The sequence below is a fragment of the Lepidochelys olivacea genome, assembly GCF_965140295.1.
Source record: "Lepidochelys olivacea isolate rLepOli2 genome assembly, chromosome: 2".
Classification (NCBI taxonomy): domain Eukaryota; kingdom Metazoa; phylum Chordata; order Testudines; family Cheloniidae; genus Lepidochelys; species Lepidochelys olivacea.
Genome location: NC_140412.1, coordinates 267494173 through 267516009, shown reverse-complemented (window position 1 = coordinate 267516009; position 21837 = coordinate 267494173). Strand labels below are relative to the sequence as shown.

The window sequence follows — 21837 nt, the reverse complement described above, 5'->3', positions numbered from 1 at the left end:
CCTTGGGTTGAGTGCTGTACCTATTTTCAGAAATCTCACATTGGTACATTCTTTGCGTTTTGTCAGATCTGCAGCGAAAGTGCTCTTAAAATGAACAACATGTGCTGAATCATCATCCAAGACTTCCATAACATGAAATATATGGCAGAATGCGGGTAAAACAGAGCTGGAGATGTACAATTCTCCCCAAGGAGTTCAGTCACAAATTTAATTAAAGCATTATTTTTTTAACGAGCGTTATCAGCATGGAAGCATGTCCTCTGGAATGGTAGCCGAAGGGACAAAGGAATATTTAGCATATCTGGCAAGTAAATACATTTCAATGCTGGCTCCAAAAGTCCCATGCAAGCACCTGTTCTCACTTTCTGGTGATATTGTAAATAAGAAGTGGGCAGCATTATCTCCTGTAAATATAAACAAACTTGTTTGTCTTAGCGATTGGCTGAATGAGAAGTAGGTCTGAGTGGACTTGTAGGCTCTAAAGTTTTGCATTATTTTGTTTTTGAGTGCAGTTATGTAACAAAAAAAATCTACATTTGTGCGTTGCATTTTCATGATGATTTGTTCCGGTGCTTAACTACAGTTAGGAAGTTTTTCTTAATGTCTAACCTAAATCTCCCTTGCTGCAATTTAAGCTCATTACTTCTTGGCCTGTCTTCACTGGTTAAAGAGAATAATTTATCACCTTCCTCTTTATAACAACCTTTTACATACTTGAAGAATGGTATCATGTCCCCGTCCCCGTCCCCCCCCCAGTCTTCTCTTCTCTAGACTAAACAAATCCAATGTTTTCAATCTTTCCTCGTAGGTCATGTTTTCTAGACCTTTAGTCATTCTCGTTGCTCTCCTCTGGACTTTCTCCAGTTTGTCCACATATTTCTTGAAGTGTGGTGCCCAGAACTGGAGAATACTCCAACTGAGGCCTTATCAGTGCTAAATAGAGTAGATTAATTGCTTCTCATGTCTGGCTTACAACATTCCTGCTAGTGCATCCCGGAATGCTGATCAGTTTTTTTGCAAGAGTATTACATTGTTAACTCATATTTAATTTGTGATCCACTCTAATCCCCAGATTCTTTTCTGCAGTACTCCTTCCTAGGCAGTCATTTCTCATTTTGTATTTGTGCAATTGATTGTTCCTTCCTAAATGTAGTACATTGTATTTGTCCTTATTGAATTTCATCCTCTTTACTTCAGACTATTGCTCTAGTTTGTCAAGATCATTTTGAATTCTAATCCTATCCAAACTGAATAGAGGAGTGTAAATTTGGTTGCAGGATGCTTTGAAGGAAATATTGTGGTTAGAAGTTAATTTCCTTGGGTGGTTCAGGTTAATGGACTGTTCTTCTGTCTAGATTGCTAAATAGAATAGGATTTTTCTTGTCTAAATTCTGTATTACTCTGACTCGCCTCAGAATTTTAATAGCTTGATATCAGCCAGATAAGCTCTCACATCTCCTGCAGCTCTGGGGAAAATCCTGACTCATGGTGCTGACCAACTGACCTCAGCTTATCTTGTGCCCTCATGTTTTCAAATGGGCTTTGCTGAAAGGCTGATCTGCATTTTCTCATGTGACAGTTAGTGGCTGAGTGATAAGAAGAAAGAACAACAGTGATCTTACATGCTGTTAAATTTGGCTGTGATGCACATAGACTGTCTTGCAAAAGGAAGAAAAGAGAATTGCTTCCCATCTTCCTGCCATATTCACCTGTTCGAAGCCACAAGCTGAAATTTCCTAGAGGCTAAACACTAACACACAATGACCCCTAGCAGCAGGAATTGCCTACGGGGTTAATCAGCTCTCTTCAGTTTTTGGTGTTTGTATGGAGAGGATCTGGAAAAGCAGGTAGGTCCTTGATGGTGAAAGAATGGGTGGTGGTCTCATTCTGGAGCCCCCTGCCACCAGATAGGACCTGTACTGATCTTATACATTTTGATTTACTTCTGATGCTAATATACCATGACTTTAAACCTCAGCCCCAGGCTGGTTGTAGCTTTCTCTCGCGCTGCCTATCGTGCCCTTGTTGCCTGTTCTTCGCCTCTGAGAGCGACCTGGACCAAAACAGATGTGTATGCCTGCTTAAATCCTCTGTTATCTGACTAGGGTAACTTTTTGTTGCTCTTGCTGTCTGCTTGCTACAAGGGGAAGGGAACGAGCCAAGCTAGGTAACTTCTTTCTGAACTTGTTTGAGGGGAATCTGATTCCAGATATCTGCAGCTGTAAATAGTGTGCACTGTACTTGCCCACACAGTTCATATCTATGAAGGACCGCACCACATGTGTGCTCAGGGGTTTGGAAGGCTTCAGTGAATCGTGTGGCAAGTGTCTTCAGGAAGTCTGCCACCTCCAGTCTGCTCTTTAGATCCTTGACTGGAGAAGCAATTATTCGTTGCGATGGTCTTCCATATACACCTGTTTGCAATCACCAGAGTGGAAACTATTTTGCTGATGAGGAGCTGAAGGGGGAAGAGAGGATTCTCAAATCCCTACAGCTTTTCTGGTCGGCTGCTGCTGCTCTTTCATTTGTGCCGATGGAGTGTCATAGATTAACATTACAGGACACTGACCAGAGGCTGTTCTTAGTGTGTGCATGGGTAGATTTAGATGTTTTTCTCCTCTTTTTGTGTAAATATCCCCCCCCAAAAAAACCCTAGTTTTTTCCTTATGTTTTTTTTAAAATCTGTTTGCTGCAGTTATGAGGAAAATTGGCATATGATTGGACAATTTCAGGCTTGTATGGAGTTGAAGGGTTATTAGAGCAGTTGGTCATTACGGTATTATGTTAACTTAATCTTCTTCAAGGACTTCTGTGCATTCCCACTAATGGGCTTCAGCACCTCTGGCGCTGAGCTGTAGAAAGTGTGTAGGAAAGCTGGGTGCACTGGGGTGGTGGTAGGAGCACTCTCACCCAAAAATGATGTAATTGGCTTGATATAAGGAAGCACACTCCCCGTACACTTTAGTTCCACTGCCACAAGCTAATGGATCTACCTCTCCTGTATGCAAAGCTCGTTAGTTGTCTTTCTTCAAATAGTTAGGTTATTTGTGAGCATTGGCCTCCATTTCCCCCGAGACCATGTCTGGTCCTGAACCATGTAAGGAGTCAAAGGATACGTGACCTGTTCAGCCGTCTTTCCTGAAACAAATGCACACGTTCAGTGCCTTATGTGCCTGGGAGAAATGCATGTAATTTCCCAGTAAACAATCCACCATGCTTATACTCCTTGGGCAAGGAAGGACAGACTGCAAATGTATTTGGCATCAATAAGCCTCCAACCAGCTTGTCCTGATACTCCTGCAAGAGGTTTGCAGTCTGCTTCTGTGCTTTGAGGTCTTCTGTCATGTGACCTGAAACACACCTAAGCACTTTTGCCTCCTTTAATGTTGGGCTGAAGGTCCGCCTCCCTGAGCCCAATGCCTATAGTGTCTGAGCTTCTCATCTGTCACCACAATCGGACACCAGCTACACAATCTGCACTGATACCACAGTGATACTGGTTCCACTGTGTGCACCAAAGACACCTTTGGTGCCATTAGAATCAATGCCAGTCAATGCTGTAAGTGAAATGCAGGCTTCCAGATCTCTGCGTGAACCCTGCTCCAGGGCCCAAGAAGAGAAAGCATTCAAACTGGTGGCGGGAGTCAAAGGAGAAAGAGGCATCATTCTCATTCTCCACCAGTGACCCATGTTTCCTGATATCAGCTTCCACGCACACCTCTCCTTAGCTGGAGGCTTCGTTGCTGAGCTCTGTAGATCCATCCCTGGCGTCCATGTACCACCTCTGTTGACTGTTACCACTCTCATTTGGGGACTCCAGTCAAATCTGTTGTCTATGCCTCTGCTGCTTGACTCTGTGTAGCAGTATTCACCACCAGTTTCAATCCTGAACCTTCTAGAGGAACTCAGGTTCTCCTTGGAACCCCCTTTGCAAATTCTGCTGTTCCAGAAGCCCAGTTGGCTTCCTTCATCTAAGACTCTGTTGGCACGGAAAGACGTTCTGCAGAGCCCTCTTCAGTTACTCACGTGGCCCTACATTCAGGCCATGAAGACACTCTTAGATGCTGCCAGACCCAGCACGTCACTGTCGGCTGCTCCGGTATTAACACTGACGCCCTCCTGGTACTGGAGGCACTGCACCATGTAGAAAGTTGTCCTGGCACCAAACCTCCCCCAGTGCTGTTGTCTTCGAGAATGCCTGTGTTCCAGTCCATGCAGATACTATCGGCCCAACCCTCTCAGGAAGAGTGGCAAGTATATGATTGTCAAGAAGCTCCCTCAGATTAAATGAACTGTGGCATGCTATTCGTGCCCATTTTGAACAAAAAATGAAGGTACCTCGCTGCCTGAAGGCAAGTTTGGGGCTTCCTCTGTATCTCTTCCAGGTGATCAAAAACAATTTTGGGAGCTAACAGACAGTGGCCAACACTCTCCAACTACCGATGGGTTTCAGCACCTGATTCATTTAATCCTCTTTGACATTACAGAATTGCAGACAGAGTCCTTCCAGGAGTTCCTAACCCAGTGAAGAACACTTGGCTATCCCACTGCATTCTCCCTGCCTGTTACTAAGAAAGCTAGTAGAATGTACCTTGTGTACCCTCAGAAAGTCATCAATATTTGTTTCAGCATCCATCTGCCAATTTCATGCCAATCTTTGCAGTTCAGGAAAGATTTAAAGGAAAAAGAGCATCCCTATCTCCTCCCTCAGATAGGGAAGGACGTAGGTTGGATGTGGTTGGAAGAAAGATACTCCTTCACCTTGTGAGTTTCCACAGACTGCCAGACTGCTGTGCCACAATACAGCTACACCTAATGGGATTCTGTCAATCCCATCTGGGCTTGTTACCAGAGGAACAAGGAGAAGATGCAAAGAGCTTGGTTGCTGGGGGGAGGACAGCAGCCAGTCATGCTCTGCAGGCAACTTTTGACACCTGAGATGCTGTGGCCACTGGGATAGCCATAAGGAGATACTCATGGTTGCAAACATCTGGATTTGCTCCAGCTTTTTGGAAGTTAATCAAAGATTTGCCCTTTGAGGGCTCTGACCTCTTTAGTGCATCTTGTGCTGAATTGTGGGAACTTTATAAAAGAGCTGTGCCCGCTGGAGGGTGCTGGAGAGCACGTGCTAGTTTGACATCACTCTTGTTACAGTGTGTAAGGTGAGACAGAGACAAACACCTACAAGATCTCTATCAAGCATTCTTACAACTACAATACCCACCTGCTGAAGTGAAGAAACAGACTGAAAGAGCCAGAATAGTACCCAGAAGTCACCTACTACAGGACAGGCCCAACAAAGAAAATAACAGAATGCCACTAGCCAACACCTTCAGCCCCCAACTAAAACCTCTCCAACACATCATCAAGGATCTACAACCTATCCTGAAGGACGACCCATCACTCTCACAGATCTTGGGAGACAGGCCAGACCTTGCTTACAGACAGCCCCCCAACCTGAAGCAAATACTCACCAGCAACCACACACCACACCACAGAACCACTAACCCAGGAACCTATCCTTGCAACAAAGCCCGTTGCCAATTCTGTCCACATATCTACTCAAGGAACACCATCATAGGGCTTAATCACATCAGCCACACTATCAGAGATAGAGCTGCTGAGCTAGGATATCAATGACGATGTGTGATGTCTCTGAGCTCCTCTATCTCCAACCCCCAATTCGAAGTGACCCACTTCAGAAGGCCCTGATGGGCCCTGAAATCATCATCACCTGCACATCTCCCAATGTGATATATGACATCATGTGCCAGCAATGCCCCTCTACCATGTACATTGGCCAAACTGGACAGTGTCTACGTAGAAGAATAAATGGACACAAATCAGACATCAAGAATTATAATATTCAAAAACCAGTTGGAGAACACTTTAATCTCTTTGGTCACTCGATTACAGACCTAAAAGTGGCAATTCTTCAACAAAAAAAACTTCAAAAACAGACTCCAACGAGAGACTGCTGAATTGGAATTAATGTGCAAACTGGATACAATTAACTTAGGCTTGAATAAAGACTGGGAGTGGATGTGTCATTACACAAAGTAAAACTATTTCCCCATGTTTATTCCCCCCCCCCATTCCTGTCAACTGCTGGAAATGGCCCACCTTGATTATCACCACAAAAGGTTTCCTCTCCCTCTGCCTCCGCTCTCCTGCTGGTAATAGCTCACCTTACCTGATCACTCTTGTAGGTAACAGCCATTGTTTCATGTTCTCTGTGTATAAAAATCTCCCCACTGTATTTTCCACTGCATGCATCCGATGAAGTGAGCTGTAGCTCACGAAAGCTTATGCTCAAATAGATTTGTTAGTCTCTAAAGTGCCATAAGTACTCCTTTTCTTTCAACCAGCTCTGGCACCAGAAGCTGGAGGGAACAGGGTGCGTTGGGTGCTTTCCCAGCACTATCCAGGGGCAAGCCACCTGATCCCAGCATCCGAATCCCTGGAACCCCAGCACAGTATGGAGGCAGAAGCGGGTACTGCTCCAACATGGTTGCCGAGAGAGGAATCCTTTTCGGAATCCAAAGGGGAACTGTATGTACCACCGAAAGCCCACCATCAATACCCAACCTACGCCCCACCAGGCTTTAGTACCAGTCTCCCGGCAGGCACCTGACCAATAGGTCACTGGCCAATGCAGTGGCCCTACTGGAATCCCTGCTGGTTTCCTCCATACAGGAGCCTCCCACCACTCCTACTCGGTGGCCTCCAGGACACGGGCTACTGCTCCTTCCCGTTAGGCACTGAATCCCGACTCCAGCACCGACCCTGGTACTGAAGTCCAGGAGATGCCTCCAGTGGAGCCCCTTCTCTGGTGTAAGCCGCCTCCTCATCCTCCCCAGATGAGGCTGTTGCAGGTCCCAGCAGCCTACTTCCCTAGGATGATTTCAGGGCCCATCAGGGCCTTCTGAAGTGGGTCACTTCGAATTGGGGGTTGGAGATAGAGGAGCTCAGAGACATCACACATCGTCATTGATATCCTAGCTCAGTAGCTCTATCCAAGGCAGTGATGGGACCAGACAAGGCCCTATGGCAAACTCCTCCTCCGGCCCCCACTTCAGAGAGGACAGAGAAAAAGTATTGTATGCCAGCAAGTGGATTCGACTACCTGTACACACACACACACACTCTCTCTCTCTCTCTCTCATATTCTCACACCCACACTCCCTCTGATGGTGTCTGCAGCAAATGAAAGTGACAGGCAGGGCCAGTCAAGTGCTATCCAAAAACAAAAAGATGCTAAAGAACTGGACCTTTTTGGAAGAAAGGTTTATTCCATAGGTAGCCTCCAGCTGTGTATCGCCAATTAGCAAGCTTTGCTGGGGAGATGCGATTTTAATCCATGGGACTCGCTGGCTATATTTAAGGACTTCCTGCCCCAAGATGCAAGACAGGAGTTCACTGCCCTCTTAGAGGAGAGTAAGAATGTGGCCAGGACTGCTCTACAGGCAGCTTCTGATGCTGCCAATTCACCAACCCAGACAATGACCTCCACAGTCACCATCAGGTGCTGTTCCTGACTCCCGTCCTCTGGCTTTCCCCACAAGGTCCAAGAAGACCTCCCATTTGAAGGCTCCTCCCTTTTCTTGGAGCAGATGGACATGAGACATCATGGACTGAAGGACTTGAGGCTGCTCTATTAGCAGTGGCGAATTACAGTTTTGTGGGGCCCTGGGCCAGAGCAAGTGGGAGCCCCTCCCTACCCCTTCCACCTGCAGTCCTCCCCATCCTCCCCCTCCCCCCACCAGCACTTCTGCAGGGTCGGGGCACAGGAGCACTCCTGCCAGGGAGCGGTGTCAGGGCACAGGGGCTCCCCCCAGTTGGCCAGGTTCAGAACAGCCCAAACTCTATTGTAGGTGAGAATGTGTGTAATTTACGAGGAGTTGGCTCCTCTGGGCTGTTAGATTTGCAAAAGGGTCCAGTTGCCTGAAAAGCTACAGTGATGCTGTCCATGGTGCTGACTTTCTTTATAAGTCCATATTACATTATACATTTCTTAAGAATAAAGTTTGAAGGATGCTAAATGAGTAATAGATGCTAATAAAACTGTTAGTTCATTTAAGTATCTCATCCAGTAACCGGACTTCAGCAGGCATTACAGACGTATGTATCTTTGTGCCTAGTTACTGACTTTCAGTCCTAAATACAGACCTGTGAATTTCCTAGGTTTTTAAATTCCATCATGGTCTTCATGCTGTTTATACATGTGCTTGGTTGTTTAAGAAGGTGGGTTGGGGCTATGTTTAAGAGATTCTATAATCAGACATTTTATTTTACATAATTATCTGGTGTCTGGGATGGAAGGGATCTTTTAAAATAATCCTTCCTTAGGTTTGTAAATAGCTACAATCCATGGCTAGTGGCTGCTTCCCTAACTAAAGTACTGCAAATACAAAATGTGTGTGCATTGAATCCTGCAGAAGTAAATGTAATGGATTATGGACCCCTCTCTCTTCAAATGGGGTTTTAAAATCCAGTCGATGAGTTGTACTGAAATCAAAATGTGTTTTACACTGTGCAGGTATTTCCGGTATCATTTATAGCTGCGTGACTACAGCTCTGCTATTCAGTTAATCCATTAGTCCTTGTTCCTGCCCTTTTTACTGGCTTTGCTATTTTGAAGCCTCGTTCTCCCTGTGCAGTTGGTAGTACATCTTCACGAAGGTCACTAACAATCACCTCTTTACCCAGATTCCATCTTGTTCTAGAGGCAACTGTGAATAATTTCCTCCTTCAGTTGCCTGTTGTGTTATAAGGTTTTAGCAACATTAAGATTAACATTAAGATCTCACGGCAGCTCCTCCTGAAAGGAGTTGGTGTTCGCTGGTGGGAGGCTTGTCCTTTGGGATGGCCGCAGATGGCATTTGGAGTGGAAGCACAGAGTTGAATCTGAGCACACGAGATTTTTCTCTTTCTGCTCAGAGAACAATTAGGCCATGTTTTTCCTCTTCTGTTCACATGTGTATTTTAACTGAATTTCATTGCAATCTCTCTTTAATGTCACTGCAGGACAGATGCCAGGGCCAGGTTCAATGATACCTGGGCAGGCCATGCCAGGCCGGATGATGCCATCTGTGTCCGCCAACATCCACCCAACCAGTGGTGGCCCTCCCCCATCTGGCATGCCACCAATGTCAGGAAACATAATTGGACCTCGTGTTCCCCTAGCAGCGCCAAATGGCATGTGTAAGTGGGTTTTCATAATTATCTCTGTCCGAATGTACCTTGTGTTTTTTTCCATTGCTTGTCTCATTATTTCTGGAAAAGTGACTGTAGTTTAAACGCTTTTTTTGTGTGCTGTGGGAACCATCAGATCTGTATGTTTTTAGCAGCCAAAAATCTCTGTCAAAGGAGTGTTGGAAGATTTAAAAGTCTCTCTCTTTCTCCCCCCCCCGCCCCTCAGCACCGTAGCATGTGTTACTGCCCCTTTGTGATTAACTCATAACGGTTGTGAGGCATTGTGGTCACCATGAAAACCAGTCACCACTTAATCGAAAATAACACACAGGAGTGGGTTCAAGACATAACTGTGACTGAACACTAATTAGTAGTGACCACAATATAATTAGGTGCAGCAGAATCATACCAAAAACTAGCTCTGTGAATTTCATCTTTGGAAAAGGGGAGATTTAAAATAAGAGGAAGCTAGTTATAAAGAAACTAAAGACATATGGGCCAGATCCTCCGTAAATCCAGATGGCTTGGTTGATTGACGGTACACTGGCTTGCAGCAGCCATAGATCTGGGGCTCCTTGCACTTTCTTTAGAAGTATGGGGTACTGTCCACTTGAACAGACGGGAAAAGGCACTGGCTGAACCACCGGTCTGACCTAGTATGATAATACCAGTACTGTGCTCCTAAAATGTCAACCCTTTATGAGCAGTCACTATACGGTGGTACCTGAAACTATTGCAGTTACCTGTTAGCAAAGATACGGATCAAATGCTGACTCTTTAATGGTAACTGCTGTAAACAGAAGTGTCTCATTCTAGTGCTACTTTTGCCTGGAGTTGTTTCTTCTCTCCTCCTTACGCTGTTTCTTTCCTTTGTTTTCCTTCTCCCATATTACTGGAACTCCACCATTGACAGTGTCCTCTCTCTCTACTGAATTGACTTCCCCATTCTCTTCTTCCTCACCTTGATTCCTGACTTTCTCCCTCTCCTGAACAACCCCGTCTTATTCCATTAGCATCTGTTTCCCTGTGCTCTGATCACTGTGCCTGAAACCCAGCTTTTGTACCTACCCTCTTTCTTCTCTCCCCACTGTGCCACATTTTCAGATCTCTGCCTGTGGTGGCACTTTATATACTTCTTGAATCTGTATGTGCAGAGCTCTGCTTGTAAAGTGTGTTGTTACATCTGTTTTAAACAGACAAGAGGCTTAATCTAATGCTCTGAGCACAGGACTGGGAGATGGGAACAGTGAAGTGCTAAACCCAGGTCTGACATTAACTCCCTACATAATCTCAGCAAGCTGCTAAACCTGTCTGCCTCAGTCACCCACTGTACAAAGTAGGGATGGCACTTCCCTACATCGCTGGAGGAATGTGAGCGTGTACTGTGCTTTGAGGATGAAAAGCACAGCACAAATGCAAAGTGTTAATCATAGAATGTAGCGATGGAAAAGCCCTGGAGGGTCATGGCCATCTCCAGGAGCCAGTGCAGTTCACTGCAGTGCCCAGACTAGTGTGAAATAATTCCAGTGCTAGACCCTCCTCCATTTCCCTGGGAAGCCACGTATCACTGCTATAGAGAGAAGGATTTCATAAGAAAATAGCTCCACTTCTTATGCATCATTTAAACCTTTTGATTAACTTTTCTACCTCATCTGGTTCTGGTGCTCACGTGCTTGTCTCCACTGTATTTGCAGATCCCCCTCCATCGCAGCAGCCGCCACCACCAGCTGATGGGGTGACTCCACCTACAGCGGGTGCAACGCCGGCCTCAGCAGCTCCCTAACTCATCCACCAACAAGCAACTTCTAGATCTGATCCCTAGAACCAAGATAGTGGCGACCAAAAATGGATTTCCTCAGTTTCCTTCTGTTCCTTTCAGGGGTTTTTGGTCCCCCGTCAGCCTGCCTGCACCTCCTCCCCTCTCGCAGACTTTATAGTCTGGCATTATTTGGCTGTAGTCCTTTGGGGAGCTCTTACGCTGAACACAGAGAGCAGTAGTCACAGTACCTTCATACTGCTGGCAGGATGTCCTTCATGCGTTTGTCTGTTTACCCAATGGAATGAGTTCTCTGCGCTGGTTTTCCTTTATCTTGCTGCTTCTGCTGCTTAACCTTTGGATTCTCTTTAGAGACGGGGGGGGCTTTTAGGTTGGAGGCATAACTGTATCTTAGAATGCAGTAGGTTGCGTTTCCATCCATAGTCTCTGAAGTGTAATCTGCTGTGTAACATGCGATGCATCAAGATCAAATAGAGCAAACCAGTGGCTTGAGCACATAAGGGAGCGTGAGGGAGGAGTTCTCCTTCCACTGCCTTGGAGCAGAAGCTTCGTTAATTCTGAGCATATTCATTACAGATAGATAATCATTAAGGGCAATAGCTGAGCCCCAAGGCTGCCTCGCTAACTTATTAAAGAAAATATTGATCCGATGTGAATAGAGCCAGGAGTGAATCAGTTAGAATCAAACCACTCTGTCTGAGCTTTATTGCTCCAGTTTATATTTTATTTTGTGTTTAATTGGAAGGAGGGGAAGTTTGTAGTTGAATCCTCTTTCTTCTGGGTAGTTCGGTACAGTAGCCAACTGAGGAATAAAACAAATTTTAGTCCCTCTCTTTTTGGAGCATATACTTTTTTCTTTTAAAATTGAACTTTAAAAAAAAAAATAGTAGATAGCAATGAAGTGCTAGTGTATGGGATTGGGTTGGGATGGCTGGGGGTGTGAACGCCAGAACTACCTCTTGCAGACAGCCGGGGGGGCAGAATTCAGTGAACGTGGTACTTTTTCTTTCTGGATTGGTATTGGAGGTGGGAGAACACTCACTCCTCTATTCACACTTCACCCTCCACTTGCTGAGCTTTATCATTCCATTCTTTGCAAGGCAGTGGGGGGACAGGTTTGGCAGTTGACTCCGAGCATGCTCCATGATTAAGGGCGATGGAGAAGACCAACACAATGCCACTAATATGGACTGAGTTTGAACTGCCAAATGCTGCTCCTTGCCCTCATCATTAGTGACTGCATGGTTCACATCCTCTGTGCGGTTCAGACCCTCTCCTCCTCTCCTTCCAGAGAGAGCTTTCTGACAAGCGTCCTCACCAACGCTCTTAGGGATCACTCAGGGGTGGATCTCTGTGATCAGGAGTGTAAGATGGGCTGTTTGTTTTAAAGCTTGACCACAGCTAGTTCACTAGTGGGGGGGGAGAGATTGCCCAGAGGATCTGAAACCCACAGAGCTATTTCATCAAGTAAAACAAATACAGATTTGCCTTGAAGAGCACTCAAGTGCTTGATGCCTCGAAATGTTAATAGTTGAACTTTCCAGACCCTGAGAATTTGCGTACATGTGTGAAGTAACCATTTTTGGGCTGTCTGCACATCAGCTCCATGCTCATACAATTGTACTTGGCCTTGTTACTTCCAGTGTATAAGAATAATACTTTCCCATTGTCAAGCTCTAAGAATCTACAGTGCCTAGCAAAGAACGGTTAGGGCCTCCCCTCCCCCCACCTTTCATAAAAGAAATCCATTCCACATGTTACCTTTCCCTCCAGTGTCTTTGGAGTGAGCATGGAATTCTGGTTCAGGCCATGGTCCAGTTTAGAATAACCTCAGGTTGTTTTTAGTGTGATCAATTTCAAATTTAAAGGATCCAGATGGAGACTATTTTTTACTGTACTAGTGATGATCCTACAAAGTACCTGAATTCTTAACGCTGTTGTGTTTCTGTATAAATACACGTGGCGACTTTTTCATCTGATCCTCTGTATAGGGCCGGTTTTATTCCTGCAACACAGCCACCCAATTTTGTGAAATAAAAAACGTGGTTTTTATACAAAACTGTTTTGCAAATCTGTGGGGAGTTGAAGTAAATTCTCATGCGTGATATTCTAAGATGTGGATCTGCTGAAACCTATTTTAATTGAGTATCAAATTGTTTTCAGATAATGCATTGGCTACAGCTAAGTATATACAAGTCTAAGCTTGTTACCCAGTTGAGATAGGGGACATCAAAGTCGTTCAAATAAGGGAGGGAGGGCCCTTTCCAATGCATCTGATTTATTTCTGTGTATTAATGAGTATTTTATATACCAAGGCATCAGATAATCAACATTTAATGGAAGTGGTGAAATCAAACCACACACCATAATAGATTAGACAGAGCAAGCCTGGGTCGGATAGGCAGGATTTCCAAGTTATGTTCCCAGCTCTTTCACTGACCTACTATGTGAACTTGGCCAAGTCACCCTTCTTCTAATTCCAGTTGGTTGCCAAGAAGGATCATCTTGTGATTAAGTTATAGGACTGGGGATCATATATGGGTTTTCCTCCTTACTTTGCCACGGTAGGAAGAGAACTCAGGGACCTAAGTCAAGTCACTTAACTGACCTGCCTCAGTTTCTTTTTCTGGAAAATAAGGCTGATACCTGCCTCACTGTTATCCTGAGCCCTGGTCTACACTGGGGAGGATCGATCTAAGTTATGCAACTTCAGCTACGTGAATAACATACCTGAAGTCGACATACTTAGATCGACTTACCGGGGTGTCTTCTCTGCAGTGAGTTGACTGCTGCCGCTCCCCCGTGGACTCCACCTGTGCCTCTCTCGATGCTGGAGTACAGGAGTCGATGGGAGAGCGCTCGGGGGTTGATTTATCATGTCTAGACTAGACACGATAAATCGATCCCCACTGGATCGATCGCTGTCTGGCGGGTAGTGAAGACATATCCTTAGTCTTAATGTACTTTGTTATTGTATAGCATCCACAGTGTGCCTGGCGCTTTGAGATCCTGTGATGGAAGGTGCTATAGAAGTGTAAAGATGCTCAGTTACTACAATGATGGAGTGCAGTAAAATAGGTAGGAAGATTGGATAAAGAGAAGTGGGGCCTCATCCAAACTCTGCTGAAGTCAGTGGGAGCCATCCCAGGATCAGGCCTCTGATGCTAATGATACCACCATGTTTATATACTTTTGTGATACTTTGGAGCTTGCCACCTCTAATCTGTTATAGCTTATATAATGGAAGGGGATTCAAATGCAGGAGCGAGATTGAATTTACTGGGACGGCTTAGAGTGAAGACATAAGGGAGGACATGAGATGTACACAGTAATGGCTGGTACAGAGACCATAAATTGACTCCTATTTGCAACCCCATAAAACAAAAACCATTAGACTGAAGGCACCTCATTTAAAATAGCTATAAAACCTTTTACACAAAGCATAATTAGCCCATGGAACTCTCTGCCACAAGAAGTCATTGAGACCAAGAGTTCATTAGGCTAAATGAGAATCTCCATAATTGGGATAGAAACCAATTCACTGCCTAAAAGAGTTGGGAAGAAACTTCCCCTACTGGCTGGTTACACCATCATGGGTATTTTCCACCTTCCACTGAAGAATCTGGTACTGGTCAGGGACTGGATACTAAACTAGATGGGCCCATTGCTCTGATCTAGTCTGGCAAGTCTAGGATGACCAGATGGCAAGTGTGAAAAATCGGGACAGGAGGTAGGGGGGTAATAGGTGCCTATATAAGAATAAGCCCCAAAAATCAGGACATCTGGTCATCCGAGGCAAATCCTGTGTTCTTAACTTGCCACACGGGTTTCTCTGCTGTCTTGGATTTAGGGGCTGAGCAATAGATGACTGGGATGATTTAACTGGGAATTGGTCCTGCTTCGAGCAGGGGGTTGGACTAGATGACCTTTAGGGGTCCCTTCCAACCCTGATATTCTATGATTCTATGACGTTTGCTTATAAAGCTGTTTTACTGGAATAATGAGGTTTGTCCTTCCTTCCCTCAATCCCTGCCCATTTGAAAAAACAGCTTCAAAAGAGGTTGGTGGGGCGTTAGCAGTGCTGGACACTCAGTTCCTTTAAAGTCCCTGCTGCTGATTTAGCTTTGTGACAAGTGTAAGGTGGGCTCCTCTCCCTTCTAAGTTGGAACAACCCTAAGATGCAGGACATCAAAGCTCATGCAGTGGACTAATAAATACCCTTGAATTTAAATATCACATTACTGCACTACAAACAATGCACTGTTGAGCAAAATGGAGATCCGGGGGCATTCTGTCTGATCTGGGATTCAGAGTGAGTTGTGAATGGCTTGGCTATTCTAAATCCAATCCCTGCCCAGCTTTCTAGGAACAGTGTCACTCATTGTCTGTGCCGTCTCCCTCCCAGCTGTGTGTGCAGCATGCATAGAAATTTCCCTTTCAGGGAGACCCCTGGGGGTCACAGTTCAGGGAGCCTTTTCAAAGGCTCTGTGAATCCTCGCTGCCAGCAGGATGTTGAATAGGGGATCTCCCTGTCGCCTGGGCAATCCATTGAGAGGTCACTTCAGCACCTCTCCCGGGAAACGTTTAGATAATTGAGTTGCTGATTTTTGCAAAGCTCCTGTGGCTCCTCTTAAAATGGAGGCCACGTGCACTGGACTCTAGGGCCTTATCTGTGCTAGTGACAAAATTGTGCTAACTGCTGCACTTCTGTGTCACCGTTGTCCCTAGCAGGATTCTAGCCCTGTTCCCCTGGTCAGGATAGACGAGCCGTGTGCAGCTATGCCTGTGCCGTGCATTGCACCAGATCTAACACTCAGGACACTATTGTATTGCCATGGAAAGTGGAATTTCCTAGTGGAGAGAGCACTGCACTATCATTCAGGAGTGGACCTGGGTTCTATTCCCTTCCCTGCCACTGGTCTGCTGGGTGACCTTGGGCAAGTCATTTCATTCCTTTGCCTCAGTTTCCCATCTGTAAAATGGGGATGATACTACCGACCCTCTTTGTACAGCACTTTGAGATCCAGGGATGAAAAGTGCTGTATAAGAACTACAATATATCTTACTATTATAAGGTTGGCCTTGCCCAGCTTTGTAAGAACGATGATAAAGAATTATGCTCCAACTCATATGTAGTGAGGAAGAATGGTCTTGGAGTTGCAGGCCAGGGCTAGGAGTCAGGAGACCTCGGTACTCTTTCAGCCTGCCAGTTTGTAGAATGGCACTAGTGGCTCGTGTCATGGAGTCACAGGATGTGGTCTATGCCCCAGCCTGTAACCAGTCTATTGGGAGTGACCCCATTAATGTGCCAGGCCCCAAAGACACTCGCAGTTCTAAGGGGCAGGCACATGGCTTACAAGATTCCAAGACTGCGCCTTCAGCCCCAGTGATCCCCCTCTCTGTTGATCTCCATAGAATCATAGAATATCAGGGTTGGAAGGGACCTCAGGAGGTATCTAGGCCAACCCCCTGCTCAAAGCAGGACCAATCCCCAACTAAGTCACCCCAGCCAGGGCTTTGTCAAGCCTGACCTTAAAAACCTCCAAGGAAGGAGATTCCACCACCTCCCTAGGCAACCCATTCCAGCGCTTGACCACCCTCCTAGTGAAAAAGATTTTCCTAATATCCAACCTAAACTTCCCCCACTGCAACTTGAGACCATTACTCCTTGTTCTGTCATCTGCGACCACTGAGAACAGTCTAGACCCATCCTCTTTGGAACCCCCTTTCAGGTAATTGAAAGCAGCTATCAAGTCCCCCCTCATTCTTCTCTTCCGCAGACTAAACAATCCCAGTTCCCTCAGCCTCTCCTCATAAGTCATGTGTTCCAGTCCCCTAATCATTTTTGTTGCCCTCCGCTGGACATTTTCCAATTTTTTCACGTCCTTCTTGTAGTGTGGGGCCCAAACTGGACACAGTACTCCAGTACTCCATGGTTCACTGCAATGAATCCAGCCCAGCCAGAGTCCTGCGTGAGGCTTGGTACTGTCTTCCTGCAGGGCGCAACGTGCTCAGGGAATACTCACAGCAACACAGGCAGCCTTCCCAAACAAGGTAACAATTTATTAGGCACCTGGCTACAGAATCTGAAAGTCATTAGGATAGCAAAGAGCGGCAGAAGTTAACCCTAGTCCATCCTAGTCAAACCAGTGCCATGATCATCCAACCAAGCGGTGCTGGACTTCATTTTTGGCTCCCTCTCTTGTCCCTTTGCCCTCCCCCAGGTGAGAGCTCCTGAGTCCTGTCCCATTCTCCCCTCCCCCCCCCCCAAAAAAAAAACAGCCAGCTCTTCTCATCACGTGACATCTTTTCCTCCTTGTTCTCCAGCTCAGTTCACACGTCCTGCCTGCCAGGGTTCCCTGCTGCTCGGTGTGAATTTTTCAGGGGTTGGGGTATTTTTGTCTTGACAAAGGAGCCTCTGTTGATTTGACTCATTTTTTTTCAGGCTGTTCATTAATGGCCCAGACAGCGAGGTGACACATGCCCACCTATGCCTCTTGCTCTTCCCTGAGAGCAGATTTAATCCCTCTCACCACCCTGCCCCCCAGTGGCTAGGCCCAGTGTAGAAGGAAACTGAGGCATGCATAGGAATCATAAATCTAGTACAAAAAAAACCTGCTTCATCACAGCTTGGGAAGCAGGTGAGGGGCCTGTGCTGGCTCTAGAATGGCATTAAGTGCTTGGAAACCCTTAAATGAAAGACGCTTTTTTAGGACAAGAGGTGTGAGTAAAAAATCTAAAGCGTGTTTGACACTTTTGTGTTTTCGCTTCCCGTGAATCTTTTGATCTTTTCTCGTAGCAGCCACCACCACTTTGGGGACATATTTCTGTAATGGTCCCAATGCATCCAGGCTGAATAGTTCAGCCCTGGTACTGTACCATGGGACTGCATGTCCACTGGTGTCTGTGTATAACCTATGCGAGCAGCGAGTGACTTATGAGGGGGCACTCTTCTGTCTGACTGTGCAATACCCCAGCATGGTACTAGATAGCACTGCACCGCTGGAGGTGCCATCATTGGGATGAAACATAAAGCCAAAGTCCCAGCCACTTGAAGTCACTAAAGGTTCTGTGACCGTTTTTGTATGAGTTAAGGGCTTTTACCAGTCTGTGGGCCAGATACCAACATAGAATCATAGAAGATTAGGCTTGGAAGAGACCTCAGGAGGTCATCTAGTTCAAACCCCACCCCCACCCCCGCTCAAAGCAGGATCAACCCCAACTAAATCATCCCAACCAAGGCTTTACATTACATTCTGCCTACCTTAGCTTGCCCTGCAGTTTCAATTGGATGCAGCATTCTATTCACTCCTTGCCCTGAGCTGTAAACATCTGCCATGTTCCACCTTAGACGTGGCTGCATTTCAGCAGCAAAGGATTTGTGCACACAATAGCATCTCTAAAGTGTATCCTTGGGGATAAAAGGCACTTATGAAATGTAAACAATATTTGATGACCACCTCATCTTATTAAAGCTGAAAATGTTAATCAAATTCCCTCTGATGCTGGTGGCTTTCTCTCTGCATTTTGCTCATCTTGGCCAAAGAAACCAGACTGTTCACTCCAATTTATGTTGGTTTAAGCAGCTCCACTGTGCAGTGGTTAGGCGCTAGCCTGATGTTGTGGTTTGATTTTCAGCAATGTAGGGAAATGTGTAAGTATGATAAATTGCTTTATTTGCATTCTGTTCAAGCAAACCTGAAGTGTTGGGTCTAAACTCCAGGCTTATCCCTTTTTAATCTAATATACAGGGCTGCTTCTACCACCAGAGAACTCTAGGGAGGGTGCAGCTATAGTGGAAGGTACCGGAGGAAGAACAGTTACTATCTCAGTGCTGCCAGGAATTCTCCAAGCTTCTGGCGAGCTGTATATGGCAGACTTCTCGGGAAATGAGTCATGGGGACAGCCCCGTGGGGCAGACAGTCAAGAGTTGGATTTGAGCTAGGCAGGTAGGGACAAGTCCAGCAGGGTGGCATACTGACATCTTGTGGGCCCTGCAGGTATCTAATAGGAAATAGGCTAGAGAGAGCTGGAGACAGAACTGAATCAAGCTTCATCCACCACGTTCATACAATGTGATAAACAAGGTAATTTTGGCCCCTGTTGCAGGAGTTCATGTGACGGGGGTTTGGGAGTGCATATGCCTGGGGCCCTGTAGCTTAGGGGAAGGGACACTGAGCTGCAAGCCAGGAGACCATAAGCTGGAGTCCTGGCTCTTCTGCCGATAATGTATCTGTGCCCCTCACAATCTTCATTACTAACCAAGGCCTCATACTAGTGCTTTAGGGGAAAGTACCTGTCATTCACCCATTTAACTGTACATGGTCACTTGCAGCAGAGATCAGTAGAACCCAGGTCTTCCATAACAGAGCAAAGGCTTATCCACTTTGCCACGCTGCCTTTCCGAAAGGACATACCTAGTCTTCGAAGGGTTAGAGTGTTGTTAATAAGCATCATTTCACCAGATGCGCACACACCAGTGAAGGGACACGGGGCAGTGAGAAGAACACTTCCTCATCCCAAACTGCCTTTGAATTCTCCAGTGCTGTCCTGAGATCTAATCAGGATCCCCTCTGCTCTGCAGCCAGCTGGAGCTAATGTCTGTGGCCCAGTGCCTGGATACTGGAGTGGTAGATGAGAGATCCTGGCTTGGCTGCTGGTCATTTAAAAGATGGAGGTGTGTACACAATTAAAGGGAAAAGGGCTGCATGTTTCATGGGATTTAGACACCTAGTGGGGTTTTGCCTTTAAAAATCTGGTCCCAAGTGACTAAACCAGTCAGTACAGGGTACCCGATGGTTTTTAATTTGATACATAATTAATTGGGCCCTGTTCCAGCACTTGTGACTTTCAGAGTACAGCGGAGTCTTGTACTGAAAATGCAGAATTGCCTGACAGATGTCTGAAGGGGAAGCTGGAGGCTGGGCGCCTGGGAAATATTGAGGTTGCAGCATAAGCCCATTAGCTGGACCATTCTGCTAAAAAGATTGGTGGAAATAGTTAATGTTGCCAATTGTATTTCCATTCATTTGGTTTGGGTTAACAGCCCGCTGAGAGGAATGGGGTAGTTAGCGCTTCCCAGCTATTGTTTCAGACTGCCTACAGACTCAGGCAAGCAATCTCTGTAGCAGTTTGACATGGTTTGCATTTGGACTGTTTCCTCATAATAATAAGGGCTGGAGATTTGAGGGATCTGGGGGTCACAGTGGACCACAAGCTAAATATGAGTCAACGGCGTAACGCTGTTGCAAAAAAAGCAAACATCCTTCTGGGATGTATTAGCAGGAGTATTGTAAGCAAGGCATGAGAAGTAATTCTTCCACTCTGCTCCCCGCTGATTAGGCCTCAGCTGGAGTATTGTGTCAGTTCTGGGCGCCACATTTCAGGAAGGATGTGGACAAATTGGAGAAAGTCCAGAGAAGAGCAACAAAAATGATTAAAGGTCTAGAAAACATGACCCCTGAGGGAAGATTGAAAAAATTGGGTTTGTTTAGTCTGGAAAGGAGACGAACGAGGGGGGACATAACAGTTTTCAAGTACATAAAAGGTTGTTACAGGGAGGAGGGAGAAAAATTATTGTTCTTAACCTCTGATGATAGGACAAGAAGCAATGGGCTTAAATTGCAGCAAGGGCAGGTTAGGTTGGACATCAGGAAAAACTTCCTAACTGTCAGCGTGGTTAACACTGGAATAAATTGCCTAGGGAGGTGGTGGAATCTCCATCATTGGGGATTTTTAAGAGCAGGTTGGACAAACACCTGTCAGGGATGATCTAGATAATATTTAGTCCTGCCTTGAGTGCAGGGGACTGGAATAGATGACCTCTCGAGGTCCCTTCCAGTTCTATTATTTGGGTTGTAGCAACACAAAAGGTGGGCTTTCCCAGTGCTGTTCTGTAACAGGGCCTGTGCTCTGGAGGCTATGGTGCCCTTCCTGAGATGAATGGGGCAGCTCCCCCTTCACAGAGCTATTGTCTCAACTTCTCTTCGGACTTGGGCAGACATCGCCACATTGGGCATGTTTTCAATGTTCTCTCTGCAACCTCAAGGGAACGGAACCTGTTGGTAAATGGAAGTGAAGCTGCTGGAACCCAGTCCTGGGGAACTCCATGCGTCTGGGATCCCAGAATACACGGGCCTTGCAGCTCCCAAATTCTTGTAGCCCTGCGTGCTATGAGCATGTCCTCCCACAAACACACCTAGCAATGGGGGTGCAGCATAGGGCTGCTTATATTGTCCCTATGCCACTCCTGGGCTGGGGCCATTGTCCTTTGGCCTGCTGCAGCCCCACATGCTGATGGAGTGTCCTGGGGAGAACAGAGCAGGGGCCAGATTCCAGGCCCGAGGGGGTGGGGGTGTCTAAAACGACAACAGGCCCGAGGGGGTGGGAGTGAGTTTTAAACCTTGAGCTATGGAGACTCCCTTCTTTTTTTATTCCTGCTGCAAACCACTTCAGTGCCTCATCTCAGCGAGAGCCACTAGCTTCTCTCAGAGGTGGCTCGGGTGCTCCTCCGTAGCCATCACCAGATGGAACACCTGCTTCACGAGCAGGCTCAGTGCTACAAGCGTATGAGCACTCTCCGTGCCCCGTGAACTCGTCGACCACTGAGAGCTGAGCCCTGGATCCCTTTGGCACCCAGAACTCCCAGTGACTTCAGGTCAGCACAATGAGTCTAAGTGTTTCACCCTCTCTCAGCGAAGCTGCACTGCTCACAGTCCCAGAGCTCACGGGCCGTGTGTGTGGCTTCTGATCACTGATCAGTGCACGAGTGACCATAGCAATGATATCGGGATGGCGCCCTTCGCACAGAGGGGCACCCAGTCCCTGTCCACAGGAGCCTGCACTGGCCAGGACAGACATGGACT

The 21837-nt window shown here is 46.3% G+C and overlaps 1 protein-coding gene across 2 annotated transcripts in view; it reads left to right on the top strand.

Annotated features, from left to right (window-relative positions):
- Nucleotides 1-13031, top strand: part of SMARCC1 (SWI/SNF related BAF chromatin remodeling complex subunit C1) — a 176831-nt gene extending 163800 nt beyond the window's left edge. For both annotated transcript variants that reach the window (XM_084618951.1, XM_084618950.1), the window contains 2 exons: nucleotides 9028-9204; nucleotides 10890-13031. In XM_084618951.1, the coding sequence (XP_084475077.1) occupies nucleotides 9028-9204; nucleotides 10890-10978 (266 nt within the window). In that variant the 3' untranslated portion in view covers nucleotides 10979-13031. The remainder of the gene's footprint in view (nucleotides 1-9027; nucleotides 9205-10889) is intronic.
- The last annotated feature ends 8806 nt before the right edge of the window (nucleotides 13032-21837 follow it).